The 27993-nt window shown below is 37.0% G+C and overlaps 1 protein-coding gene across 2 annotated transcripts; it reads right to left on the reverse strand.

Annotated features, from left to right (window-relative positions):
• Positions 1-27847, reverse strand: LOC108990072 (glycine--tRNA ligase, chloroplastic/mitochondrial 2). 2 transcript variants are annotated; one of them, XM_018963920.1, is made up of 36 exons: positions 27528-27782; positions 26931-26981; positions 26716-26783; positions 24899-24980; positions 24740-24803; positions 23179-23234; positions 22869-22946; positions 22611-22685; positions 22461-22531; positions 21532-21648; positions 21325-21426; positions 20293-20419; positions 19611-19694; positions 19359-19445; positions 18729-18830; positions 18308-18371; positions 17374-17429; positions 15007-15078; positions 14072-14154; positions 13300-13348; positions 12489-12551; positions 12263-12352; positions 12065-12151; positions 11905-11976; positions 11717-11775; positions 6724-6817; positions 6172-6390; positions 5917-6011; positions 5261-5351; positions 5083-5187; positions 4804-4842; positions 4049-4138; positions 2486-2587; positions 1873-1954; positions 1631-1716; positions 1-317 (listed from the first exon to the last, which is right to left on the reverse strand). In XM_018963920.1, the coding sequence occupies exons 1-36, from the start codon at positions 27780-27782 to the stop codon at positions 219-221; spliced, it is 3216 nt and encodes a 1071-aa protein (XP_018819465.1). In that variant the 3' UTR covers positions 1-218. The 2 variants fall into 2 exon arrangements, with proteins under 2 accessions (XP_018819465.1, XP_018819474.1); XM_018963929.2 differs by lacking the exons at positions 1-317; positions 1631-1716; positions 1873-1954; ... (1 more) ...; positions 4049-4138; positions 4804-4842 and having other exon boundaries at positions 5119-5208; positions 27528-27847.
• Between the last annotated feature and the right edge of the window lie 146 nt (positions 27848-27993).

Here is a 27993-nt window from a genome sequence, read left to right on the forward strand (position 1 = left end):
TGAATCACTAAATAAATGGTATTTCATAAATTAATCATATACTTGATAACAAAATGTTTCAAAATTTTTCCAAGCGTCAATTGGATAAAACAACATTTTTATTGTACAAGCCAATACAAAGAATTAAAGAAGAAAAACCACACACACACACACACACACACAAGAGAGAGAGAGAGAAAACTCCCTCTTTAGAATTTAGAATCTGCAGGTGTTGTAACTTAGAATCCTGGCAAAACTGAGAGGTCTGCTATGCCTCTTGGAAGATCTGCAATTTTTCTGAGCAGAGCAAGCCTGTTTTTTCTAATTCTTTCGTCTTCCTGCACCAAAGGTAAAAACCAAGAACGGGAATTTGATCACAAATACATGAAGGGGAAAGTACATTTTACACCCATACACTACTATCCCCTTTTTTCAATTTACATCTCAAGCTGCCGAAACTGTCAAACTGCACCAAAAACAATTACTTTTTGAAAATTTCAGCATGGATTACATTTCTACTCTCAAGATTCTGCCATATATTTCATTTTTCTTTGATCTTAAGGGTAATAAGATGAATGTGAAAAAGGCCAATGTGTGATAGTTTGCGTAATACTTTGTGGTGGAAAATGTACTTTTCAAAAGAAAACCTGCCATTGGATAGCACAGGATGAAAGGAAAAGTGTACTAAGGTACAAAATCTAGAACAATAAAATAGTGTTAGTCTCCATATTGCCCAGAATAATATTGCTGGTCTCCATACTTTGATAGAGAAATGCTCAGCAACTGAAATCAACATCCTTGGACCTAATTCAACTCATATTTTTACCTTTATCACTACCGCTCTCACTCTCAGCCCTCCACCACGCTCAGTCTCTCTATCTCCCTCTCATTTCAAGCTTTCTTCTCATTCTCACTCTCATTTTAAGCCATCTTGGAAGCACAGCCATGGGCCATCAGCCACAGAGGAATTTTCATCTTGATTTTGGCTTTGTTTGATTTGGGGTTTTTGTTGTATTTGGCTGTCTAATGTTCTGTTTCCCTTAGCGGCTATCTAAGGTCTTGATTTGGGGGTTTTGTTTGCCTTTAGTTTCCTTTTTCGGTTGGGGTGGGTTGTTGCAGACAAGTTGGGTGAAAATCCGCCTGCTATGGGCACGGTACAGGTGGTGTCCACCCCCTTGGGTGGACAGCTGGGCGGTTCATCGGCTATCTGCTGGGGTGGTGCGATGGGGGATGTGATTGGTTGAGCCTCACCACAGTGGGCGGGCAGCACCACCATCTGCAACTTGAATTAAGTACATTCATCTGCTAATCATCAAAAGGATGTGGTCTCATCTTGTATACCTCCGTCACAATTATAAACAGGCTTGTGATTTAATTATACGTTGCAACATGCATGTACTAACTCATAGACATGGTCATAACCAGTCAGACCAATTTACGTACATATATATCACAAGGTACTAGACCAGAGTTCCTAATTGTCAGTATAACGTACATGCATATATGTAAATATGCCTAGAAAATAAGAAACGTTGGTGTAAAAAACATGTGGAGTTTTGAATCTTTTGATTCCAATATCAAGGTATGGCCCACCACCATATAGTAACTTCTGATGCATTGGTTCATATAAACAAATATAAAGGCAACATACCACCATTACAAAGACATGGTTAAAGAAATCTTCAAGTGGTTGTACTAGCTGTGAAGATATTCTAACAAAATTATCTACCTCAATGCCTGCAAGAGGAGAAGAGGTAAATCTCATGGTTAAACAAATTGCAGCAAAAAGTTACTAAAATACTAACCAACCAAACATAAACAAAAAGGAAAATTGAACTGAACTGAATTTCACAGATGATGGCAATGTTTTTCGAAGGGCAAAAAAGGAAATACCAGGATTGATTTTGTTTTTAACTGACAAGAAAGTGCTCCATAGAGCTCTCTCTTCATTTGTCTCAAAGGCAGCCTCATCCACCTAATTAGCCAATTTCATCCATTATAACGAGATAAGCAAGAAATAAATCCACATAACTCATTAAGCATAATAAATATTCTGATATGACTAAGTGCCCAAATGCCTATTAAAAAACGATTAAGTGCCCAAATATAGAGATGGACTTCAAGAGCAACCACAGAGAGAAAAGAAGAAAAATAAATGAGAATATAATGGCAATTTCACTAAAAATTAAAATATTTACCAATCAACAACAATGAAATCGAAGTAAAAAAGAATAAAAATGTATTTATGCCTTGCTAAGTTGGAAACATGAAATCATTAGGAAATCACAGTTTTGGACTGATTCCCTTAGCTATTTTAGAATGTTAATCAGTACAAGGGGAGGATCACAAGGTGTTTACATTATTGCACCTTTTCATCTTCATGTATAATGCTATAGCTACTTAAAAAATGTATAATGCTGTAGCTCTTGTAACAAATAATAGGTCTTCTATAATGAAACATTTCATGCCCAAAAGATAGGTTTTCTATAATGAAACATAAGGGTACCTCCATATCAGGGTCCACGTCCTTTCCACGAACAATTCTCGTTGGACGAGAATATGCTTCAACAACTTTTGGAAAAAGATCGCTCCTTAGCAAGGCTTCCATCTAGCACAATTTATATGTACTGACCATTAAAAACTGATATCCTTCAAGAAGATATATTACATATATTTATCATGCTTCCATTTTTTTGAAGTCCATATTTAGAAAAGCATCAACTTTGAGTTCAAGCACTAAAACTATTAATTAAATATTCTACTACAAGCAAAAGAGACCAAGTAGTCATCATAAGAACAAAATAACTGCAAAAGTTGGTGGATAAAGTGATTTAAGGATCTGTATCATATCTCTTGGCATCTTCCAGTATCTTTGTAAATGACTCAAAGAAAGCCTAAGTCACAATTGGGCTTATACTTCAAAAGGACTAGTCAATGTTATTGTTTGAGTTTTTTTTTTTTTTTGAAATTATTATAAAAAGCGAGAACTTCTCCCTTCCAAAGCAACGTGGGATCTCATTCACCACCCTCAATCCTAAACTTGGGGTACTACAATCTCCCCTTTTTAAATCTCTGATAACCTTGTCCAGTCATTCCATTATAGGTGAAATGGCTCAAGTGAGTCAAGTCCCACACTTTTGGTTAGGTTGGCTCTTACACTAAGGCCCCGTTTGGATACTTAGAATATCTTAGTATATATGTGAATAGTAGTGAAATGATTTGAGCTAAGACATTTTCTTGGATTTTGGGAAAGGAGAGAGAAAATTTGAATAAAAATATTATAAAGTTAAAAAATTGTTTGAATATAATATTTTAATATAATTTTTATTTTGAAATTTGAAAAAGTTGTATTGTTTTTTATGTTTTGTTTAGGAGTATGAGAAATTTGTAATGATTAGGTAATGAATAGATGAAAAAGTTGAAAATCTAAAATTGAAAGTGTTTGTGTTTGAGTGATGTTTAGAAATGAAATATCTAAGAATACTTGAAAATAGTTGTGTTGCCAAACGGATCCTAAGGCCTCGTTTGGTTACACAGACCATCTCAACTCATCTCACCACATTTCATCTAATCATTACAACTTTCCCAAACTTCCACATAAAATACAATAAATAATTCAACTTTTTAAAATCCCAAAACAAAAATAATATTAAAAAATTATATTCTAACAATATTTTATTCAACTTTCATCTCATCTGATCCCATATGTGTAACCAAACGAGGCCTAATTGTAATGATCCAAGGAAAGTCTAAACCACATCTAGCCATACTTCAGAAGGACTAGTCAATGTTACAATTGGAATTCCTTGAAATTATTATAAAGGGCAAGAACTTCTATCTCCCAAGAAATGTAGATCCCATTCACCTTCTCTCATGCTAAACTTGGAGTATCACAATCTAGGGTATCTTTTTTATGAGTAAGTTAAAAAGAGGTGTTGCCCTAGTACACAGGACATATACATGAGAGTATCTTCCCCTGTTTTTAACATAGTTTTAATGAATTAATTGGATATATTAAGAAACAATTTACAATGGACACTGGTCAATGTATGAAAGGGAAAACTATTACCTGATATGCTGACTTTGCTGCCAGACAATGCAAGTTTGCCCGCTCTGCTAGGACAGAACGAACTACCTCTGGGCTTATTCCCTTATCAACCTGTAACAAATCCCAGTTAATATGTATAAAAAAGTGATCTAAAGTTTTCTTATGTGTAAAATTATGGTGGTTTTGGGAATATAAGCAAATATTTTATTTTATTTTATTTATTTTATATACCATATGATTTCATTTGTTTGGGATTCAATGACCTCAAGTTTGGTTTAGGTTTCAATCTCACAGTAGTGCAAGTGTGGTATTAACCTATCAAGGAAAGTTTGGTTTGGTTACCTCATCTTTCTTCTACACATACAACGATTAGGGTTCCCATGTTCTCTTATATTATCCACATAAGAGCTTGATGGAAACTCAGCCACAAAAATTAAACTTAAAAATTTTCTGTCACTCTTTAAGCATTATCCTCCTTTCTCATCATAAGAAATGTTTTTGGACAAGCTACATTGCTGAAATGAAGGCAACAAGAGTGGACGGGGAGGGTCTCAAGTTTGGCTCTCAGATAAGAAACTAAATGAGAAGTCATGCCTCTTCTTTTCTAGGCAACAAAAGAAGGAAAACAAATTATGCCTCAATGCTTTTTCTAAATAAAATATAAGCCAAAAGGAAAGATTGAAAAAAAAAAAACTAATTAAAATGTACAAAACATACTCAAAAGAGAAAGATGCAGAAGTAAATATAGAACTCCCTAATGTAAAGACTACACATACCAAGAATTGCTCTAATCTCCGAGTGACAAATTGATGTACCTGAAAGGAAAGATGCAATCATCATAACTTGATGCCCATAATAGCAGTAAACAAATTACATAATGATGAGTTCAAACTAAAGGAAGACATATAAGTGAGGTTCCCACATATACAAGCAACCAGGAAACATTTGTAAAGTAACATAAATCTACTCAAATGATCAGTTGTATGCCAATATGGAATTGGGTAATATCTAGGATCAGTAATTAACTATAGCTTTAAACGGCGCTTTGTTCATACATCATCTACCGTACTCGCATCTACTTCAATGGGTTGGACATCAGCAGCAAGCTCCAATGCTTGTTTTAGATCCAGGTTTTTATCCTTTTCCACCAACACTTGGACCTAAAAGAAACAAATGCAGCACTACTAAGAATAATAATATGAACCTCAAAGCATTAAACGATAGTATACTTACAAGACCATAAGAGATTCTTCGCAGGCCAAATGGGTCATTGGTAGAACTAGGCTGACAACCAGCAGCGAATAAGCCAACAAGGCTATCTAATCTGCAGAAAATGCATCACATTAAAAAAACAACAATTATAGAAATCCAAGGTGAGAACAAGTATAATAACCTTAACAGACCATATCATACACGTAAACGCCCTTCCCTTCCATCACCTCACCCCCCCCACTCTTTCCAAAAAAAAGGACAGACTGCAACTCTGGCTGACATGGCTTTTTAGCCTTCTCCACCCCCGCCCCCCCCTAATGTTATTAAAGGATGATAAATTAGCAGGATTAACATACTACATCCTCTAAAAAAATTTCAACTGAAATTTTGAAACAGTAATGAAATTCAAGATAGAATTGTAATGCATAGTGCCCAAAGCATGCCACAAGTCAAAAAATAAATGTGGCAAAATTGCTTTACATGAGCTTCTACTTCCCCTTTTATTCTTTAACAATTGCACCATATTCCAAGAAGGAAGAGAGAGACAACTCTAAGCCACATTGTCAGCATATAAAATTCATATGCCTTATATTTCATTTACCCAAAGTTAAATTTAATTTCTAAAAATTCGTGAGCCTGAAACGAATAATTAAATAACCTTATAACTAGAGTTTCACCTGTCAGCAATGGCCAAAACTATCCCTGCATCAGTTTCAGGTAGAATGTCCCCAGAAAATCTGGGAAGTGTGATCTCAAACAAGGCCTCTGCAACCTGCACAACAAACACAATGCACAGAACAAAATCAGACTGTAGATTACCATTACGAAGCACAAGCAAGGAACATAACAAAAAAATTAATAAGAAAATAGATAATTGAAATGCATGTGGAAACAGAAAAGAAGAAATAACAATTAGAAGCAAGATATACAACCTGCTCTGAATAGCCATCTCTAATAGCATAATGGCGGGCCATTATTCCTGAGAGAGAAGTAAATTCTGTGACAACTGCAGTAGCAAGATCTGACATAGCAAGAGATGCAGCATCCTGGACTACTTGATGCCTATCTTCCCCAATTTGCAAGGCTAAACTCAGTTTGGTCACTATGTTTTGAATCCGCATCATCTTGTCCAGCATCGTTCCTAGCTTCTCCTGTTGAATTTCAAATTATCAAAGATAGAAGGGCTATCAGACAATGAGCAGTGTGTATCTATCACGAATCAGCTATTCCTGCAGCATTTTCAACTATTACTTTCAATCTCCAATCCCCCGACCCTCCTTCATTAAAAGAAATGGCTCTGAGCACTACAAACTTGAAAGAGAATGTTCAATTATGATATAAAAGAGATCCAAAATAAAGGATCCAAAATAAAGGCTACATGCTGAACTTTTCAATTCAAAGATTACAACAACGAAATTCTCTTATTCATAGCAAATATACCATCTCCCGTTGCTAATAGATACATATAAAATGAAATAACTTACATGGAAAAGAATCCCTTTCAACTGACTTCGGAACTCTGAAAACTTCTTACGTGTATCCATCTCATAAAAAAACTTTGCATCTTCATACCGAGCTCTGCACAAAAAAGATCAAAATGCTTCATCTCAAGTGGACAGTAGCAATAATAGTGTATTGCCAAAATATATGCAATTGCTCGAAGTAGACACTTGATAGTGAGCATTTCATGGAAAAATGTTAACTAAGGTAGGACTGTTCATCCGAGTTCCGGCCCGGGAACCCGGGTTTCAAAACCGGGCTAGAACCTGGACAGGGTTAGCCTGGGTCAAACCTGGGATGGAACTTGGATTGAAACTGGTTTTTAAAAACCTGGAACTCGGGTTCCGGGTTGCACTTTTTTTTTTAATCAAAGCCTACATGTTATGAATATTTTTTCATGAAAAAAATATTGATGCAGTATTCAAACTCTATTTATTTAATTTTTTAAATCAAAGCCTACATGTTCCTTGACCACCAATAAAAAGCCACGTGGAGAAGAGAGTTAAAAAAAGACCATAAAATGGATGATTCATTGGACATAATATGCATTTTTCTTTTGAGTTTTTGTCCATTTAGTTGCTAGAAAGGAACAAAAAAAAAAAACATCAAAACATTCAAACCGAAAAAAAACCCAGGGTACCGGGTGTACCCGGATTTGTTCCGGGTTGGAACCCATAACCGGAACCCGGTTATTCAGTTTCCAGATCGGGCAGGGAAAAAACCCGGCCCGGAACAACACTGGGTAATTGCCTTTAGATACTTACATACAAAGAAACTGGGATAGAAACATCTACTTACAAAGATCAGGTGCAGGTACTACGCTGGGTGTAGGTACAGCGTAGTACTTACAATCATGAGAGGAGCCCTATTAGGGGTAGGTCGAAAGGGAAGGGGCTGACCGTGTCTCCATGAAACCCAAAATAGAATCGTGGAATGTCCGCGGGCTCAATGAGGCTAACAAATGTCTTCAGATAAAAAATTTGTTTCGAGAGTGGAAGGCGGATATTGTTTGTCTACAAGAGACGAAGTTGAAGATTATCGATAGGAGACTTGTGAGAAGTTTATGGAGTTGTGCACACGTTGATTGGGTTTATTTGGCTTCCAATGGAGCGTCAGGAGATATAGTGGTAATGTGGGATAGAAGAGTGGTGGAGAAAGTGGAGAAATTCATAGGAAGGTATGCAGTAGCGTGCTCTTTTAAGAGTGTTGCAGATAACTTCTTGTGGGCATTTGCAAGTGTCTACGGCTCAAATATAGACAGTAATAGAGTATTGTTGTGGGAAGAATTAGCCGGAATCCACAGCTGGTGGAATCTCCCATGGTGTACAGGGGGCGATTTTAATGTTACTAGATTCCCGAGCGAGTCATCCGGAAATAGAAGAGGACGTCTAGCTATGGTAGAATTCTCAGCATGCATCTCTGACTTGAATTTGGTAGATTTGCCTCTTGCTGGGGGTCCCATCACGTGGGCTAATAACCAAAGTTGGTCTAGGTTGGATCGTTTCTTAATTTCGCCAGAATGGGAAAGTCATTTCCCAGATGTCTGGCAAAAGCGCATGCCTCGTATTTGCTTAGATCACTGGCCTATTTTGCTTGATTGTGGTGGCCTCGGAGGAGGGCAAACGTACTTTAAATTTGAAAACATGTGGCTAAAATCTGACGGTTTTGTTGAAAGAGTAAGGCAGTGGTGGTCCTCGTATCAGTTTCAAGGTACCCCTAGCTTCATCTTGGCTAGTAAATTGAGAATGTTGAAAAAAGATTTGAAACTGTGGAACAGGCAATTTTTTGGTGATATAGGAGAAAACAAGAACAAGAACTTGAGAGGCTCCAAGAAACCAGACCCCTTACCTCGGATGAAGTAGCTCGGAAGACTTTGTTGGATGCGGAGTTAGAGAGAATTATCTTATTTGAAGAGACTTCTTGGAGGTAAAAGTCAAGAGCATTGTGGCTCAGAGAAGGAGACCGAAGCACAAAGTTTTTCCATCGTGTAGCAACTTCCCATAGGAGAAACAACAACATTGAGATGTTGAGAATTGAAGGTGTGGAGTGCAGAGAAGAACATGTTATTCGTGACCATGTAGTTGGCTTCTATGAGCAACTCCTAACTGAACCCGTCAGTTGGCGGTCGTCTGTTGATGGCCAGGCATTTGATTCCATTGGTCTAAATGATGTGTCTCGATTAGAGAGGGCTTTCGAGGAAGAGGAGGTTGTTGAAGTAGTGAGGAGAATGACTAAGGATAAAGCTCCAGGGCCAGATGGGTTCTCTATGGGTTTCTTCCAAGAATGTTGGGACGTTATTAAGGAAGACATTATGAAGGTGTTTCAAGAACTCTTCGTAGTTGGTAAATTTGAGAAAAGCCTAAATACCACATTCCTCGTGTTGATCCCAAAGAAGGTGGGGGCAAATGAGGTTTAGGAATTCCGCCCCATTAGCCTGGTAAGTGGAGTTTACAAGATCATTTCCAAAGTGTTAGCAAACCGGTTAAGTGAGGTGGTGGGGAAGATTATTACCAAGCCTCAAAACGCTTTTGTAAAAGGTAGACAAATTCTAGATGCAGCACTTATTGCTAATGAATGCTTAGAGAGCAAAACGAGGGCAGGCTCAACAGGGATCATTTGTAAATTAGATATGGAGAAGGCGTACGATCATGTCAACTGGGATTTTCTTCTCTATCTTCTTGGGAGATGTGGGTTTGGTGAGAGGTGGAAAACATGGATCCATTGGTGTATATCAACGGCGAAATTCTCTGTATTAATAAATGGCAGTCCAGCAGGTTTTTTTCATAGTACGCGAGGCCTGAGACAAGGCGACCCGCTGTCGCCTTTGTTATTTGTTGTTGTGATGGAAGGATTAGGCAGGATGATTTCGGCCTTGACGAATAATGGCTTTATGGAGGGCTTCTCGGTGGGAACCCCGGATAGGGGGATCATTAACATATCTCACTTATTGTTTGCAGATGATACTCTAGTGTTTTGCAAGCCAAATCAAAGTCAGGTGCGTACGTTAAAGGCAGTGCTATTGTGTTTCAAAGCAGTTTCCGGGTTAAAAGTGAATTGTGATAAATCTGAATTGGTGCCAATTGATGTGGTTCCAAATGTTCGACAACTGGCGAGTACGTTGGGTTGTAAGTTAGCTTCTCTGCCGTTGACGTATTTGGGGCTTCCGTTGGGGGCAAGAGCACGAACACCCTCTTTATGGGAGTCAGTGATTGAGAAGATCGAGAAGAGATTAGCAAGTTGGAAGAGAATGTATTGTCGAAAGGCGGTAGGCTAACACTGATTAAGAGTACACTCTCAAATTTACCAACCTATTTTCCTATACCTGCAAATGTGGCACACAGAATTGAGACACTCCATGCAATTTTTTGTGGGGAGGTTTGGGGGATGAGTTCAAATTTCACCTGGTTAAGTGGAAAATAGTATGTCGCCCTATATCTCAAGGTGGTTTGGGCATTAGAAATGTGAGGACCTTCAATAGAGCGTTACTCGATAAATGGTTGTGGAGATATAGTCAAGAACCGGATGCATTGTGGAGAGAGGTGATTAGGTGCAAATATGGTGATTTATGGGGGGGTTGGAGCACAAAAGAAGTTAGAGGAGCTTATGGAGTGGGCTTGTGGAAACACATTAGAAGAGGTTGGGAGGTTTTTCTTCGACACACCCGTATTCAGTTGGGTGACGGCTCCAAGATTAAATTCTGGAAAGATATATGGTATGACGATAATGCTCTACAAGATCGCTTTCCTCCTTTATTTCAAATTGCTAGTGTTAAAGAAGCTACAGTGGCGGAGGTTATGGAGATGTTGGGTGGGCAAATTCAATGGAATATTAGCTTTAGTAGGGCATTACAGGATTGGGGGATGGACAGCTTGGCAAATTTTTACAGGCTTCTGTATTCTGTGAAGCCAAGCAATCAACAAGAAGATGGGTTGTGGTGGCTACCCAATGGAAAAGGCGCATTCTCGGTTCGTTCTTTTTATAAAGCTCTTTCCCAAGAGCCCATTACTCAAATTCCGTGGAGAAGGCTTTGGAGGAATAAGGCGCCCCCTAAAGCTATTTTCTTCGTGTGGACAGCATCGTTGGGTAAAATACTCACGACTGATAATTTGAGAAAGCGAAGGGTTATTATAGTAGATTGGTGTTGTATGTGTAGGGGTGGGGGTGAGTCGGTAGGCCATCTTCTGTTGCATTGTGTGATTGCACGGGCTTTATGGTATGAGGTACTTAGTAGGGTAGAGTTGGTGTGGGTCATGCTGGAGAAAGTGGTGGCAGTGCTGGCTAGTTGGCCAAACATTGGAGGTATACATCAGATTAAAAGAGTTTGGAAGATGATTCCAATGTGTATCATGTGGTGTCTATGGCAGGAACGTAATGCACGGACGTTTGAAGACAAGGAGAGATCGCTAGAGGAACTGTTAGCATCATTTTATAGCACTCTTTGTATTTGGGCTATTGTTGTTGATTTCAATGGCATGGCCCTTCATGATCTTCTTGTCTCTTTGACGCCCTCTTAGGAGACGTTTGGATTCGAAGATGAGTTGAGATGAGTTGAGATGGATTGTGAATAGTAATGAGATGAATTGTGAATAGTAGTGAGATTTGTGAGTTAAAGTTGCTGAATAGTAATGAATAGTAGTGAGATGAGTTGAGATGACTTGAGATGAGCTGAGATGAGCTGAAATCTCTTTCGAATCCAAACGTCCCCTTAATCAGGGTCCTCTATTGTACATACTGAGCTAGACCTATTCTTTGAGAAATATATTTTTTTACTTATCAAAAAAAAAAAAAAAACTTGCTCCAAGTAAACATATACAATTTCTGATTAGGAAAAAAACAATGAAATTAAGCCTAAACAAATCTCTAGAGGTTTTCCTGTTTTTCTTTTTTAGGAAAAGCATTTTAAAGAATTATGAGAAGTCTAACAGAGATCATGTCCTCCTCTTGGCACACAAAAAGATGAATAAGAGCCTTGTATACCTAAGTACAGCTTCATTTCCTTTTCGTACTACCGTCTCATTGATTGCTCCATTTGCCACCTAAAAAAAAACTCGTCACCACAGTACTCACAAACAGAACAAACCTTGATACGTAAACAGTTCAACCTTGACACTCTTAAGAGCAAAGATTACATCACAAAGAAGATCTAATTAGTAAGAATGTCTCACAGCGATAAAGTATGGCAACAGCCTCCCACCATCATCAGTCACAGCGAAGTACTTTTGGTGCTTCTGCATAACCTGCATAAAAGGTGCACGACAGTCTACGGATCATTGCCTAATTATTGGAATTCCTTCACAGTAAGTCTGCAAACTTCTAACAACGTACCATAGTTAAAAGATCTTTTGGAAGCTCTAAGAAGGACTCTTGAAACTTCCCAAGCACTGGAACAGGTGTCTCAACGAGATTTACAACCTAAAACATTATGTTAAACATATATACTAGAACATCTTCCATTTTTTCAGTAAGCACAGTTCAGAACACACTTATCAAACAAATTTCACAAAAATAAAACACATCTATAACCTCATTCAGTAATCCCTCCTGAAAAACAATGTGTCCGTTGACACTCTTTGCTAACACATTAGAGTGCTCCAAAATTTTTTTCTTGCGCTCCTGTAAATGAGAACAAATTTTTCAGCACCACCTAAAATATTTAGTCTAAAACTACCCTCTATGACAAAAAAAGAAGGAACTGTTTAGTTCCATATACTCTGTAAAAAGTATAAAAAGACAAGTTTTTTCGTAACACCTCAATTTTAACTTTTACTCCAGCATCCCCCATTAGCTCTGCATAAGATTCGGCACTTTCTACCTGTGAAAAGTCTTGAGGAGCTATAATAAAGTGTCTAACAAGGAAAACAAAGAGTAGATCCCACACAATCAGATATACACCTTCAGGAGTCCTACAGTATACCACAAAACTGAATAGGTGTACTAAGATGTTTTGGCAAAATCATACAGTGGAAAACGGAGTGATATAGCCTTCAAAAGTGACATTTACAATACTGTTGACATAAGATATACGGCAAAGAAGGAAAAGCGATAAATCAATAAAAACTGCAAAACTGCCTAAAAAAGAGTTGAAACTATTTGTTACCACATACTTGCAAATCTAATAGAGTGGAATATTGAAGGTTTAGATCAAAATGGATATTTTTTCTATAAGAAATTGAGAATTTAAAATAACAATATTTAGGTACGTGTTGAACATGACAACCATACAAGGAGTGAAACCACTCACATTCCAATCAGCTTCACTCTAAATGAAGAAAGTAAATGCATCTATATTTATATAGAAGATAAGGCGACCCTATTACAGTTTCTTCGTATTCCGTGTTGATAAAATAGAACCCCAAAAATCAGGTTTCACAAACTTTTTTTTTTGATAAGTAAGAAGATATTTTTTTGATATTGAAATAGGCATAGCAAAAATCAGGTTTCACAAACTACCCAATCAAAAGTAATACGATTGAGCTTTAGGAAAGAGAAAGGAGAAATGCTTCTGTAAGATATTTGTATAGCTTTTGTACATAACCAAAATAAAAAGTTTACTCACATACCAAGACAGTAGCTGAAGAAGTATTACGAAGACCATATGACAGGTTTCCACTACATCCAAAAACAAAATATCATAAGAACAGTGCACACACTCACTTGGTGAAAAGGGAAAAAGCGAATCCATGAACATTTTTATATGCCACCCCTTAAAAACTCAAACATTTACATGCACTTTAGGCAACCAAAGTTCCCATGCAATGAAACAGAACAAAAAGACGGTAAATTAACTCCCACTTGCTTTTCAACCAAAGTTCCTATATGGGCCTTTATCATATTTTGATAAGTTTTCATGAAGAGAACACCATAAGCAAAAAGTTATACAAAAGCTCCTAAAATAAAGAAGACAAACGCACAAGTATCTGAAGATAATTTTGCTTCTATGTTTAATGTCTTATCCAGGGACCAACCATAATAACTTGGGTTTTTGCAATTACCATAACTTAATCAGAATCTATCTTTCTTCAACCGAAAGCAAGCCAAAAAAATCCAGAAAGCATCCTTTCACAGTACATCTTCCAAATGATAAATACATGTTCCTAACTAATGCAACACAAAGAAATACAGAGTACTGATTCAGATATATGTTGATGCCCTCCTATAAGGAACAAACTTCATGTGCACATATACTTCAAAATCCTCAAGTTGAAGCTCATGTTGCAACAGCAGGTAATGTAATCCAAGACAAACCAACCCAACTCACTTTCCTCTATATGCATCATGCAATTGGGTGCCAGAGAGAGAGAAAGAGACTTGAACAAAGTTGAGAATGATTACCTCAAAACTCCAGCAAACGAAAATGGCACAACAACATCACCGTGGAGGGCCAAAATCCAACGAATAGGCCTGCTAAACATGATCTACACAGTAACGGTAAAGGCACTATTAACAAATTCGGCCAACCAAAAGTACAAATGTAGAGACTGGAACCAAACTAATCCCTTTTTTCAAATACACCATATAGAAAAACAACAAATGAAAATACTAGGAGGAATGCAACTACTCATGTTTTTAACTAATTACGTCCCAAAGTTTTAAAGTGCAGTACATTAACAGTCTTGAGCAAAATGGGTCACTGGCTTTTCCTGGCAGCTGATAATTTAAGGATTTTGGACTGTTTGGAAAATGGTTAGTAACAACCCAAGACAAGCACTAACCACATATGCACTATAATCCCAAAAAGGCTAGTCAATTTGAAGCTATCCTAAAATCACTTATAAAGCCCAATTCATCTAGTAAGCAGCCAAGGTGGGACATAGCACCCACAAGTACCTTTTTAACTTAATCACACTAACATGTTTTTTTTTTTTTTTTATAAGTCCACACTAACATGTTACTTTACTTGACAATAGAGAATTAGATAATTACGAAGAGTGGCAATCCAGTGAATAGCCTCAGTGATGATCCAGAAAAGCCATTTTTTTTATTTAACCAAGAAAAGCCATTTCAATCTAACCAATTAAAAAGTTAAATAATTAGCACAATTTTTTTAAGAATTAACAAGACTATCAAGAGAAAAGGAAACCCACAAAAATAAAGATTAAGAATTTTTTTTTATAAGTAATAAGAAAATCTTATTGGACAAGTAAATAGGCATAGCCCAAGTACACAAGAAGTATACAAGAGAAAACATCTAAATACAAGCTAGGAACTAGAATAGGCTCAAACCTAAATACACCTAAATAAAGATTAAGAATTAAAACTGCTCAAACCTGAGAGTTCCACCGCATTGACTTTGGGAATGATAAATTAGCAATGGTACTAGGTAACTCTTCAGATAAAACCTAATCAAACCAACAAGTTATTGAGCAATTTCTTCATCTTACATAAAAAAATAAAAATGAAAGAATCGGCAGATAAATGCGCGCGCGCACACACACAACACACATCATGTGATATTCATATATATACATTTATGTCTACATGATTTGCTCTCATCAGATCCCATAACCATAAGATAGCATATCTTGCAATTTTATATGTGCCCTTTTTTTTTTAGAAGAAAGACAATTTTAATTCATAGAATGAAATAGGCGAAGCCCATGTACATAGGATGTATACAAAAGAAAACACCTAAGTACATTCTATGAAGTAGAAAGTGACAACAAAAAATCATGAACTGAAGCTCCATTACTCCGAACAGTTTGGCTTTGGAAAAAAGAAAAAGAATAGTTTGGCTTGTGACCCAAACTGGATGCCCTTACCTTTGATCCCATAGGTTCCGAGGAAACTATGTCAATGGAGAGACGATTTGGGAGAGTACGCTGTTAGTGCAAGAGCTTACTAAGTTCAAATGCCTCTATGCTTATATGGCAGTTCATCACAATCATCGATTTTCTACCTTGGTAGATTTTATACATGTGCGATTTCCTTATATCCTCTAAAGATGATACCTACATATTTCTTGTCTTTGTTCCCTATTCCAGCTAGTGTGGTGGCTTGGATTGAAAAACTATACCGTGATTTCTTATGGAGCGGGTTGGGAGATGAATTCAAATTCCACCTAGTCATTTGGGACAAGGTGTGCAGGCCGATCTCGTCAGGTGGGTTGGGTATAAAAAATTTGAGAACATTCAATCGGGCCCTACTCGGGAAGTGACTATGGAGGTATAACATGGAACCAGAAGCCCTATGAAAATTGGTGGTTGATTGTAAATGTGAAAGCTTGTGGGGTGGTTGGTGTACTGGAGAGGTAAGTGGGGCTAATGGAGTGGGGGTTTGGAAGCACATCAGGCGTGGGTGGGGGGTGTTTAATCGCCATTCTAAATTAGTATTGGGCGAGGGTTCCCGGATAAAGTTTTGGAGGGACAAATGGTGCGGGGATGAGGCCTTAAAGAACTCCTTTCCAGCTATATTCCGAGTGGCATGTGATCAAGAAGCCTCAGTAACGGACCTCATGCTTCGATCAGAGGACCAAGTTCAGTGGAATGTCACGTTTAGTAGAGTGGCGCAAGATTGGGAAGTAGACAGCTTTGAGGCTTTCTTCAGCCTATTATATTCTGTGGTGCCGAATGGACAACAAGCTGATAGGCTATGGTGGACGCCGGCGGGGAAGGGGGCCTTCTCGGTTTGCTCATTCTACAAGTCCCTTACACTTTTACCAAACAACCAGTTTCCATGGAGGAAAATCCGGAGGAATAAGGCACCTCCTAAAGCGGTCTTCTTTACTTGGACAGTAGTCCTGGGGAAGATTTTGACAACCGATAACCTGAGGAAGCGCAAGGTCGTCATCCTAGACTAGTGTTGTATGTGAAAGCAATCTGGCAAGATAGTAGAACATCTCTTGTTACATTGTGAGACAGTTAGAGCCTTGTGGACTGAAGTGTTTAGCCGGGTGGAGTTATCGTATGTAATGCCAGCAACAATGGTTGAGCTACTGGCTAGCTGGACTCTCCTGAGAGGTGTCTCACAAATTAAGGAGGTGTGGAAGATGATCCCGATCTGCATCATGTGGTGCATTTGGCAAGAACGTAATGATCGGACTTTCGATAACAAGGAGCGGTCACCCAAGGAACTTCGAGTGTTATTTTTCCGTACTTTATTTCTATGGGCCATAGCTTTAGATCTTAATGGCCAAAATTTTCATGATTTTCTTGTTTCCTCTACTTCGATCTAGATTAGGTCTTATCTCTTGCATATCATCTTGTGTACTTGGGCTATGCCTATCTTTATTAATAATATCGTTTACTTGTCAAAAAAAAAAATCTTTTGTGTGCTAAGGTTAAACCCCTTTGCGCTTTTAACAGAATCTCAATTACTTATCCAAAAAATAATAATGCTTCTGGGATTGCTGGCATTTTTTTAGTAGGCATTTGTGATGGCTGTTAATTTTATGCAGAAGTGACCATCCCCCCAATAACAAAAAGGGCAAATGTAGAAAAAGGATGGAGCCTTAATCAGTCTTAACGCATCGTTGAATTTTTCCTTTTCTTTTTAGCTATATATCCTATTCTTTGAGTTTGTGCTGATGGGACATATGATCAACTTTATCTATTAAGAACACTTACAAAATAATTCAACAGGAAGAAAGTTTTCTTTTATGGGAGAAAACCAGAAAAAGTGGAAAAGAGGCACAAAACCTCCACAGCAAGTCGAGTAGATTCCTTTATGCAAGCATATAGATACTCTGTTTTTCCTGCAATGTGTGGAAACCATCATGACCCATCATCTGGTATGTACATTATGTGTTCCAAAGCAAGAAACAACAAATTTGCAGATAAATAGCCTAAATTCTGATGAATTAACTATTTAAGTGTGTGAGGCTTCCAAGGAAAACTTGTTTCCCTTAGAAGAAGAGTTAAAACAGCAATAAGTGAGACTTTTGCTGCAATGCGATCCATAATAAATGGGGCAGATCAAAGTATGATTATTCTAAAAAATGGCAGAAAGACAACCCTAAACCTTCCTTGGATAGAGGTAGTCTCCACCAAAATTCCAGGACGGCTCAAGCCGAGTATGATGTATACACCACTATAATACATCTTGGTGGATGTGGGAAGAGGTGTACTAGCAAACTAAAAAATGAGTTGATCCATTTTAAAAAGTACATATTATGAGAAGGTGTAAAACTAAACTGACTATAAGATAATGGCAAACTACATATGATGGAAACAATCTTCCTTCCACAATTAAGGGGTTCTTAAACATGATTAATTGGAAGCGAACGAGTAAACCAATCAACCCACCCTATAGATGGGTATCTTCTTTCCATAAATTTAAATCATTTCTGCAATCTCCAAACATAAACACAAAATTATTATTCTCATACAAGGTGGAAATCTCCATAGACTAAAGACCCACTGGAATGGTTTTACAACATAACAAAGCTTAGAATTATATAATATACAAGTCAAAATAGTGGGAAAAAAAATCAATGGATTAATTCCACAAAACCGTTACAAAACAGTTGCAACATGATAAAATAAAGCAATAAAACTAATCAAATTTTCTTTTGGACACAAGTCAACCTTGTGCTTACAGTGGCTACTTTACGAGTAAACTAGACAGACTCACCATCAATCTTTCTATACAGTGAGTCCAGTGGTATGGAGTATCTACGGCAAAAACCCTCAGCAGCCTGACATGAAGTTGCAAGTTGATATTATATGACCATTTATATTCAATATCACTTAACAACTAATGAAAAGTGCAAACCTTAGTTGGAATAAGTGCAGACCTTAGGAGTTACACTACTACACAAGAAGTCAACAATACACTAACAAGTGAAGCATAGATTAGCTCTAAGAAGCCGTGCAAACAGAAAATTATAAATAAAAAACAATAAATTAACTATTTAATTAGTTGATTAATAATGTGAATGCCCACTTCTATTTCTGCTTTAAAAAAATCTTGCACCACAGGTTATTTAGATGAAAGCAGAAATCTTATTGAGCTCAAACCTACAGGAGAACAAGAATGACAAGGTAGTTCAAACCTTAGTAGGATTTCCTTGGAGATCAAATGCTTTTGAAACAGGAGGTCCTCGAACCTCAGCCTCATTCTCTGCTTGTTTAGTGCAAAGATTCTCAACAGAAACCTGGAAATGTGAAAAAGGGCACATATCACAATTATTAACAATGTGATGAAGGAAACCAGAAAAGTATATGGATCCGAACACTTCTGAAACTTTAACAGCTCAATTTTAGGAGATACATTAAAATTAAGTAAAAATATCACACAGTTGATGGCTTTCTTCTTTCTGATTTTGTTGAATTGCCACTTTTACATTCGATGTCGATCTCGGTTATTAAGTTCAAGACTTACTTGTTCCAATAGTGATTGTGAGTGTATTCTTGTGAACCATTAATAGGTTTTTGCCAAAATTTAGTGTTTGAGAACATATTAGCATCAGTGAATTCTTCATGGGTTTAGTTTATCACTTATACTAAAGCAAGAGTTTTGGATGTAGAACTTGCATAACAACATGCAGAAACAAAGTTCTTATAAGAATAAAATGCAGAAACAAAGTTCTTATAAGAATAAAAAATAATCTTCTCTCATCTTTTTGAAAAAAAAAAATGTCAGCATTTTTGCGAAGGGAAATAATATAGACTGCAAGTTGTACCAGTAGCCTGCGAGGCGTGCCAAATGCTTGCACTTCACCATGGCTTAATCTTTGTTTCTCTAACACCAGCAATATTAATTCTTTGAGCTGCAATGACCAGCATTGCAGTCAGTGAAAAACCAAAGATAGAAAATTATATTAACGAAAAAGATGTTGAAAAGTTGATTAAAGCTGAGAGAGAGAGAGAGAGGTAATGTGAACAAACAAGCATGCTGTGAAAATGATCAATGTGCTTCATGTGTTAAACTATACTTGCTCGCTTGCATCAACTACATCATGAGGTGGCATCTCTTCAGTCCCGACTTCAAGAATAAACAATCTTGAATCATCATTCACCTGTGGCATAAGTCGAAGAATAAACAAGCCACAATAAGAAATAATTTGATTGATATATTAATCATAAATAGTGCTTATTCTGGTCACACCAATTGTTGAAAGGTTCAGCCCAGAACAAAAAAATAGTTGAAAGGTTCATATGAGTTAGAAGAATCAAGCAACACCAACTTATTAGAATTTTAATGACATGGTGTCAAAAGTAAATTGGACCTCCCTCTCTCTCTCTCTCTCTCTCACACACACACACACACACTTGCATGCACCAATATGTTGATGCCTGGGCATATAAGAAATATTGGTATGTTAACACACATATAATTGCTTAGCGCCTATAGCCTCGTGATCAAACAACATCAACAAGATCCTGTAATTTATGATTAAAGAATCTCCAAGAGCATACCACAAGACAAATCTAGTGACAACTCCAAAATAATATGAACCTAATATGTGTATGAATGATAATTGATGGGTAAAATGTAAAAATTAATATTGAGGTACATTAATCAGCCTTGAGAGACATTACTCAGCCTTAAGAAAACAGCTGCATAAATACTAAGCATGATGAAAGTGATCCAGATAGCTGAATATGCAAACTGACCTTTTTGACAGCAGTGTCCAAAAGCTCTTCTGGACACACAACATTAACAGGGTCAGAAGCAATACCCAGAGGATGCCCAAGGGCTTCCCTGGTCTTCAACCAGAGTTGTGCACACTGACGAGCCAAACTGATAAAAAACAAGAAGATAAGCATAGACACAGAACTGCAACACAGAATTTTGGTGGCTTTTCTTACAAATATAGTTTGTAAATCTCCATGATTTGGGTTTAAATATAAATGAACGGACACCCCATCACCGCCAAGAAAAACATACAACGCCCTCAAATAATAGTAAAGTAGAGAACATTATTGTGAAAGGAGTACACATTTTTCTAGAAAAAAGGCATGTAAATCCAGATAAATAATTCTACATCATTACTAACATGTGACATAGAGCATCATTGGTAATAAAATTAGGGAAAATACAAATACTAAGCTTATACCTTGAACTCCACCTAAGATAATGTAATTAAATGTCACTGTAGTCAAAATGGATAGTTCTCTGTACTCAACTAAATGGCAATTAGTGTTTAGGTCTGGAACTTGACACATCAATTGAAACTGTACAAAGAATATAGCAGGTTGTGTTATAACAACAAATGATCCAAGACATCAACAACTAGTAAAAAAGAAAGATATTTGCCCCAACTTCAAGATGAGGCATTGGTGACTATAAATTTTATATTTGCCCCACTTATAAAAAAAACCAAAATTTATATTTGCCCCAACCTCAAGATCAAGAGATTATTGAAAGAAAGATAAATCGTCGTCCAAGTTTTTAGACAATTACACTTTTTTTATAGGTAATCAAGAAGTTTTATTCATAAGAGAAGGCAAAGCCCATGTACATAGGAAGTATACATGAGGAATACCTAACTAGGAACACTTTCAACAATTTTAAATCAGAATGAAATTCCCAGCTTCAATTTTACAAGGTTATTAATGACCTAAAATCCTCCATTGTGACGATAAAAAATGCTCCCGTGTTTTTCATGCAATTTCTAAAGAACCATTATCAGGAAGTGTCTTTACCTTCTCATCCGACCAAAATAACGAGCACGCTCTGTTACCCCAACAAAGCCTCTAGAGTCTAAGATGTTAAAAGCATGAGATGTCTTCAGAAGCTGATCATACCTAGCATGTAGGACAGCAAATGTTAACTTAAAGAAAAACAAAGAAAATATTTCCATGTGATATTTCAGTGAATAATGAACGTGAATGCTGAATTAATAAACATACGCAGGAATTGCAAGGCCTGAAGCAAGCAAGGAATGAGCCTCTTCCTCAAAAAAATCAAAGTGTTTTTGAATATGATTAACGCTGGCTTGTTCTAGATAATATGCACTCATTTCCTTCCTGAAGCAGAAAAACAAAATGTAGATTATATTGTAGGCAATTAGAAAGCTGAAAGTGCTCCAAGAAAAAGAAAACAAAGTTTAAAGCACATTCGAGCTTGAAAATGCCGGTATAACCGAAACGGAAAAAAAAAAAACAAAATAAGGAGAATGGAGATTGAAAAGGTTAATAGAAGTAATCTGAAAGTTTGGACTTCAGATTGGATGGCATCATAAAAAATTCATTGATTGCAAAGAAGCAGGGCTGCAAACAAACGTGGTACATGTCTAAAAGTTGGAAGAAACAAAAAGGTTCAACAGGTGACTCGCATGAAACAGATTAAAAGAACACCATGGAGTTGATGGGAGGGAGTTCAAATACCACCAAATAGACAAGGTTATTTGATTGGGGATTTCTTTATGAGAATGTAAATTTATTCAATCTCACACTGGCGAAATTCAAGTACACAGGGATTATACAATAGTCACACCTTAAAAATCAGAAGGAAAAGAAGATGAAAATCCTAGAAGTCAAGATCAGTATCACCAATATGAGTACCGATCAAAAAAAGTATCACCAATATGAGTGGCCACCCAAAAATCAATTTCTCACAAGCAAGGACATCAAAACCAAATGAGCCATAAGGCTAATAAGCATGATCATCACAATACAGAAACAGAATGTGCAGCTCAAAAATACTGAACAGTGCAGATTACTGAGCTTTGAAAGATTGTAAGTGCATGTGACAGAGTTCTACTGAGAGAATTTTTTCCTTCAACGAGAAGAGAAAAAAAAAAACAGAGTGAAATCAGTAGATTTAGTGGTTCTTTTACTCATTCTCCAAAAACAGCTCCCCGTACGTAATTCCATCAGCATATTGAATTTTTTTAAAATGATCAACTCCCTGCCAATTAGTTCAAGAAAACTCAGCAAAATGGATAAAAAGGAACAAATATTAACAAAAGAAACAGCCAAAGATTCACCTGTAGCAACATCAGGATACGCTCAAGACCATAAGTGATTTCAACAGAGATTGGTGATAACTGTAGACTTCCAGCCTAGAGAGAGGGGGAAATAAAGCAACAAGTGAACAGCCATGTAAAACTTTGCAAAATCATGAAAAGCTAACAGTAACTCAACCAGGGAAATAATTAATTCTAACCACTATACAAGTAGACATGAAATACATTTTCCAAATTGTGGAAGCATCTTAGTTCTATCCAATGAGAAAAAAGGAGAACCTGCTGGAAGTAGGTGAATTGGGTAATCTCCATCCCGTCCATCCATATTTCCCAGCCCAAACCCCAAGCACCAAGTACCTAAAAGCATGTTTGGTCAGCATATAGGAACAAACAAGCTAATTTCATCCCAGGAAAAAAAAAAAAAATTCCTAAATGTGAGCTTTCAGATATCACAGTTTCATTAGGCTTGCAAGTACAAGCCATTGCAAGGAAATCTAACCAAGTTAAATTGCATCTCCTTCCGTGCAGTGATTAGAACTGCATAAAGTAACAAGGACAGAATAATCCACCATTAAAGACAATATATTACCGGACTCTCCCAGTTGTCCTCCACAAAGCGTATATCATGTGCACTGACATCAATACCTATCAAGCATACAAGCATGAATGTTTAACCAAATATTGAATAAACAAGAAAAATGATAAATTTTGAATATAGAATATAGTCATATCCACATATACCATCAATTACAGATACAATGTTAGCTTAATAAATAAAAGTTGGGCAATTTTACAAATAATGCCTTTACATTTTAATCTGAGCGCCAATTACATACCAATGCTTTTAATTTGAACAACTTATCTCCTTTACTTTCGAATTGTGAAAAAAATTACCCTTATTAAAAATTAGCCGTTAAATCCTAACGAAATTAATCATGTTTCATGAACATGACTTCTGCCCACCAGCTATAATTTTTGACGCTACTATTATTCCCTATCTAGCAACTTATGAAATTTCAATTGTTTTGCCCTTTTCTGATATCTTAAAGTGCTAGAAATCCACCGCAACAAGTATCTTGGAGTTCACTTATCCTCACTATTTCAACACAAGAATGAAGCAGCAAAAGGTTTGGAAATTCTTATTGAGCCACCAGGCCATAATCTTTGGCTCCTTCTCACAAAGCTAAATTTGACCAGCCTAAAAATAAAACAAACATTTAATATGTCCATTTAGAAAACAGGCTAGAGGAAGATAAAAGATAACATAGTGTGAAAAAAGTAAATGAAATGATAAACATAGGGGGTGATGGTAGGTGCTGGGAAAGGGTAGAGTTGGTGAAAGATTAGGCTTACTTCATTTGACTTGAGTTGAACTTTGTTCTATATCAACTTAAGATCATGTACATTCGATTGCATGCGATACAAAAAGGAGTAAATACATGAAGGCGGCAACTCATTCATTTAGCACGGACTATTTCAAGCTTGACATTTAATGCATGGTTGATGACACACAAGCACACCAATAGGAAGTGCATGTGGGTTTGAATTCATGAAGCTCTAGGTATCATCTTTCTCCAAACTACTATTTTTTTATATAGGTAATCAAGAAGTTCTATTTATAGAAATAGGCAAAGTCCAAGTACACAGGGAGTATACATTTGAAGTACCTAATTAGAATTTACAACCGAAAGGAGAAAATCATGGACTCATCTTTCTCCAAACTACACAGACAGTGTGTGTGCACGTGTGGCTTTGTGAAGAAGAATCAACATCAAAAATTGTAAATGAGGCTTATCTCATTTTCTTAAACAGCCCTAACTTCCAACAGGTCTTTTCATTTGGAGGGCAGGCAAGAAATTTAGCCTGTTTTCTCATGGTCATGATGTGGATTCCAAAGATAGAGTTTTCCTTGCAACGACACCTTGTCACAAGGCATTACAAGTTGCCCAAGGATTAGTACAACATAACAGACAACAAGCTCCAATGCATGAAAATGGCGAAAAGGCACCAGTGACTTCCTTTACAACTACTAAGAATAAAGCATTAATGAATTTTCAGTTCATATTAATTTATATAAAAAAAATGTGCATCCACTATGCGCTTCTACCTATTAAAAAAATTAAAATAAAAAAGAGAGGTAGATTCACTACCTAAAGCTGACAAGCTACGAATGAAAAGGTCTTGCGAATTTCCAGGATCAGGTTTTAATATAACCTGAGATCAAATTGAATAACACCGAAAATTTATCCCAAAAAAGATCCATAAATCGTCCAAAAAGTTGAATTTTCATCAATAAACTCAAATTCAACCTGAAATTGAGTGTGCCGTTGAAGCCTGTTTGGGTTTTCACCATAACGACTATCATCTGGTCGAATGCTAGGCTCCACATACCTTTTATCAGAAACTCTATATTAGCAGTTACCTAAGTAAACATTAGAAAGACCCAAAAGCCCGCATGCACTGTCAATATAGTCATCATAATGTAGAAGAATAATGACAGACATATCACAGCTTTACAACATGAAATATTAGCTAAAAACTATCATGAAGATTCCAGCAGAACAGTAAAGATATCAAAACAAGAATTGCAAACTCGATCCAGCATAATTACAATCGATACACCAAAAGGTAACAAGTAAAGATTGAATAAGCAAATGAACGATCCAGTAGTACTCTAACCAATACATTTGTGATCAATCAGCATTTTTGACACAGTTAGGATCGCAGATGACACAGACGCCAATCTATTGTGTATGAAGAAAACTTTAGTAACCATTGACTAGTTGCGGCTGAGATACTTATGGCATACCTTTTTTTATAAGTAAAAGAGATTTAAATAGTACTGCAATAGACATAGTCACATAATAGCCCGAGTACATAGGAAGTATACAATAGAATACACCTAATTAGGAACTAGAGATAGATACAAGGAAATCATGAAAGTTGAGACCCTTAACTTCTATATACTTATGACACACTTACAAGGAAGACCTTATCATTGTGATGAAATTGAGAGTAATTTTGGCTTCCTTAAGTGTTCATAAAAATAGAAAAATAAAAAATGGCTGCAATAAGTCAAATTTATTTTTTTGATAAGTAAGAATAAAATTTTATTGATTGAACAATAAGCATAGCCCAAGTACATAGGAAGTGTACATGGGACACACCTAGCAACCAATATGAGCTAGATATGGATACAAGCAAATTTTGAAAACTAGCCCCATTTCAATTTATAACAGAAGCCGAGGAAAATAAAGTGTCGAAGAAGAATGTTAGAGATGGGAGTGCGAGTCGAGGTAGATCTAAGGGGAGGGAGGCTTGTTCTTTATGAAGTCCAAAATCCTTTCTTGGAAATGTCCAGGGGCTTAATGTCCTCAATAAGCGTCTCCATGTTAAGAATCTTCTTCATCAATGGAGGGTGGACATTGATTATTTGCAAGAGACAAAGTTAGAGTGTATTGATTGAAGTATCATTAGAAGCTTGTGGGGATGTTTGTATGTGGGATGGTCATTCCTTACATCTAAGGGAGCATCGGGGGGGTGTCATCAAGTGGGATAAGAGGGTCGTGGAATCTATCGAGGAGTGTATTGGGAAGTCCGCGGTGGCTTGTACTTTTATGAGTGTGGAGGTCCGGAGGATGGGTTTGAGTGGACATTTGTTGGTGTGTATGGGCTGTATGTGGACAGCAATGGAAGAGTTCTATGGGATGACATAGCAGGTTTGTGAAGTAGGTGGGCCTTGGTGTATTGGGGGAGATTTTAATATCACTCAGTCTCCGAGTGAAAGATTGGGAGGGGATCGACTACTGAATCGATTATAACTAAGCAAGTACAACCATATAAATTATAACTAATCAAGAGTGAGGGTAACATCAACCACTGAAGTCTCAGATTTCCTCCAATCCCTTTTTTCCATCTCATTTACACCATATGGAATCAGTGTTTACTCATTATTATGGTTCCTCATGACTAACTTCAATTCTCTAAAAACGAGACACACTCTTTGCAGAATAAGATAACGCATAAAAGATGATAACACTAATTTATCACAGAAATACATTCATAATATCTAATTGAGTTGTGATTGATAAATATCTACAAAACTTGCATCATAAAGCATACTTACGCAACATTCCATGGCTCTGGACCTAGAACTCTCAAAAATGTCAGAGGATTCATAGTCCCAGCTCCAACCTGGTCAACACAGACAAAACCTCAATAAGACAGGCCAGTCATTGACATAAAATAAATCAGTGTTAACAGAAATTATATGGCTTTAGATGCCTCGCACCTTCAATTAGAAGATGCATTAAATGAACTCAAAGTACTGTCAAAGATTACCTCTGTGTTGCTACATTGCATTATCGAACATCCAACTGAAGCCCAATATTCCTATATTAACAGTACCATCAGTGCAAAATAAAAAGGAAAATTCTTTTCGATTTAGTTTCTCTATATATTGAAAACTAGGAAGTAAGATAATTCAATCTAGCAACGTATCCCTATCCATACCAGATACTTATCATACTTCCCAATACGGCAACCCCTCCTCCCACCCCCTCCCCCCCCACCCCATCCCCAAGGACGACAATGTGATTATTGTTTATAAAAAAGGCATCTCTTGTCCAACATATATATGGATCATAATAATTAATAAGATTGGACAATGGCGTGCTTTGACATTGACGTTCAATAAAAATACGTACACTAGAATATAGAATCGTGGAAGAATAAACGGTTCCATAATTTCAAATATGAATCATTCACATAAAAAAAGTAGCTAAATTTTAAGAAATCCACAGATGACTTAATCCAAAATTTCAAATTGATCCCATTGTAACGTGCTTATATTCTTTGTGTATCCGTATCCATACCGGTGCTTCCAAGAGTGAATATTTTGGAACAAGCACAAACGTAGGAGCTACAAAGAAGCGAGACCTGGAGGCGCTGAATGGCTTGCTGAAAAGTCGGAACGGACGCTCTTAGGGGTTCGTTGTTGGGGTCCGTAGACGAAGAATTCTGTGGAATTGCCGAGGTGCTGACTGCAGATACACCAATTCGGGTAAAGTGGCGGCGGAGGAAGAGCCGCTTGCAGAGACGGCTAGGAATGGGCTTGCCGGCGCGGAGGAGTGAGAGGCCGGAGGTGTGGGGTTTGAGGAAGGAGATCACCAGGGGGAATGCAAGGAGCGCCATGGCTAGCCTGGCTCTGAGTGTGAGGCTTGGAGAGACGCTTAGCCAGTTGGGTTTTATCAGTTGGATGATAGGAGTCTGGGTTTTAACAAAGAAGTTGTGTCGAAGACTAGTTTTTTACATCGACAAAAGCGACTTAGAAAATGAGTATTTTAAAGGGCAAACTTAGTTTTCACAGCGAGATTTCGACACAATAAGTTCCACTTTCATGAAA

This window comes from Juglans regia, chromosome 5 (genome assembly GCF_001411555.2).
Source record: "Juglans regia cultivar Chandler chromosome 5, Walnut 2.0, whole genome shotgun sequence".
NCBI lineage: Eukaryota > Viridiplantae > Streptophyta > Magnoliopsida > Fagales > Juglandaceae > Juglans > Juglans regia.

Excerpts from the sequence above, each read along its gene's own strand:
- LOC108990072 (XM_018963920.1), bottom strand. The coding sequence starts at position 27,782 with ATGGCGCTCCTTGCATTCCCCCTGGTGATCTCCTTCCTCAAACCCCAC. Across the intron at positions 26,982-27,527 it reads AAGCCATTCAGCGCCTCCAG|GAATATTGGGCTTCAGTTGG; the intron begins GTCTCGCTTCTT and ends CTGTTAATATAG. Across the intron at positions 11,977-12,064 it reads CAAAAGATCTTTTAACTATG|GTTATGCAGAAGCACCAAAA; the intron begins GTACGTTGTTAG and ends CCTTTTATGCAG.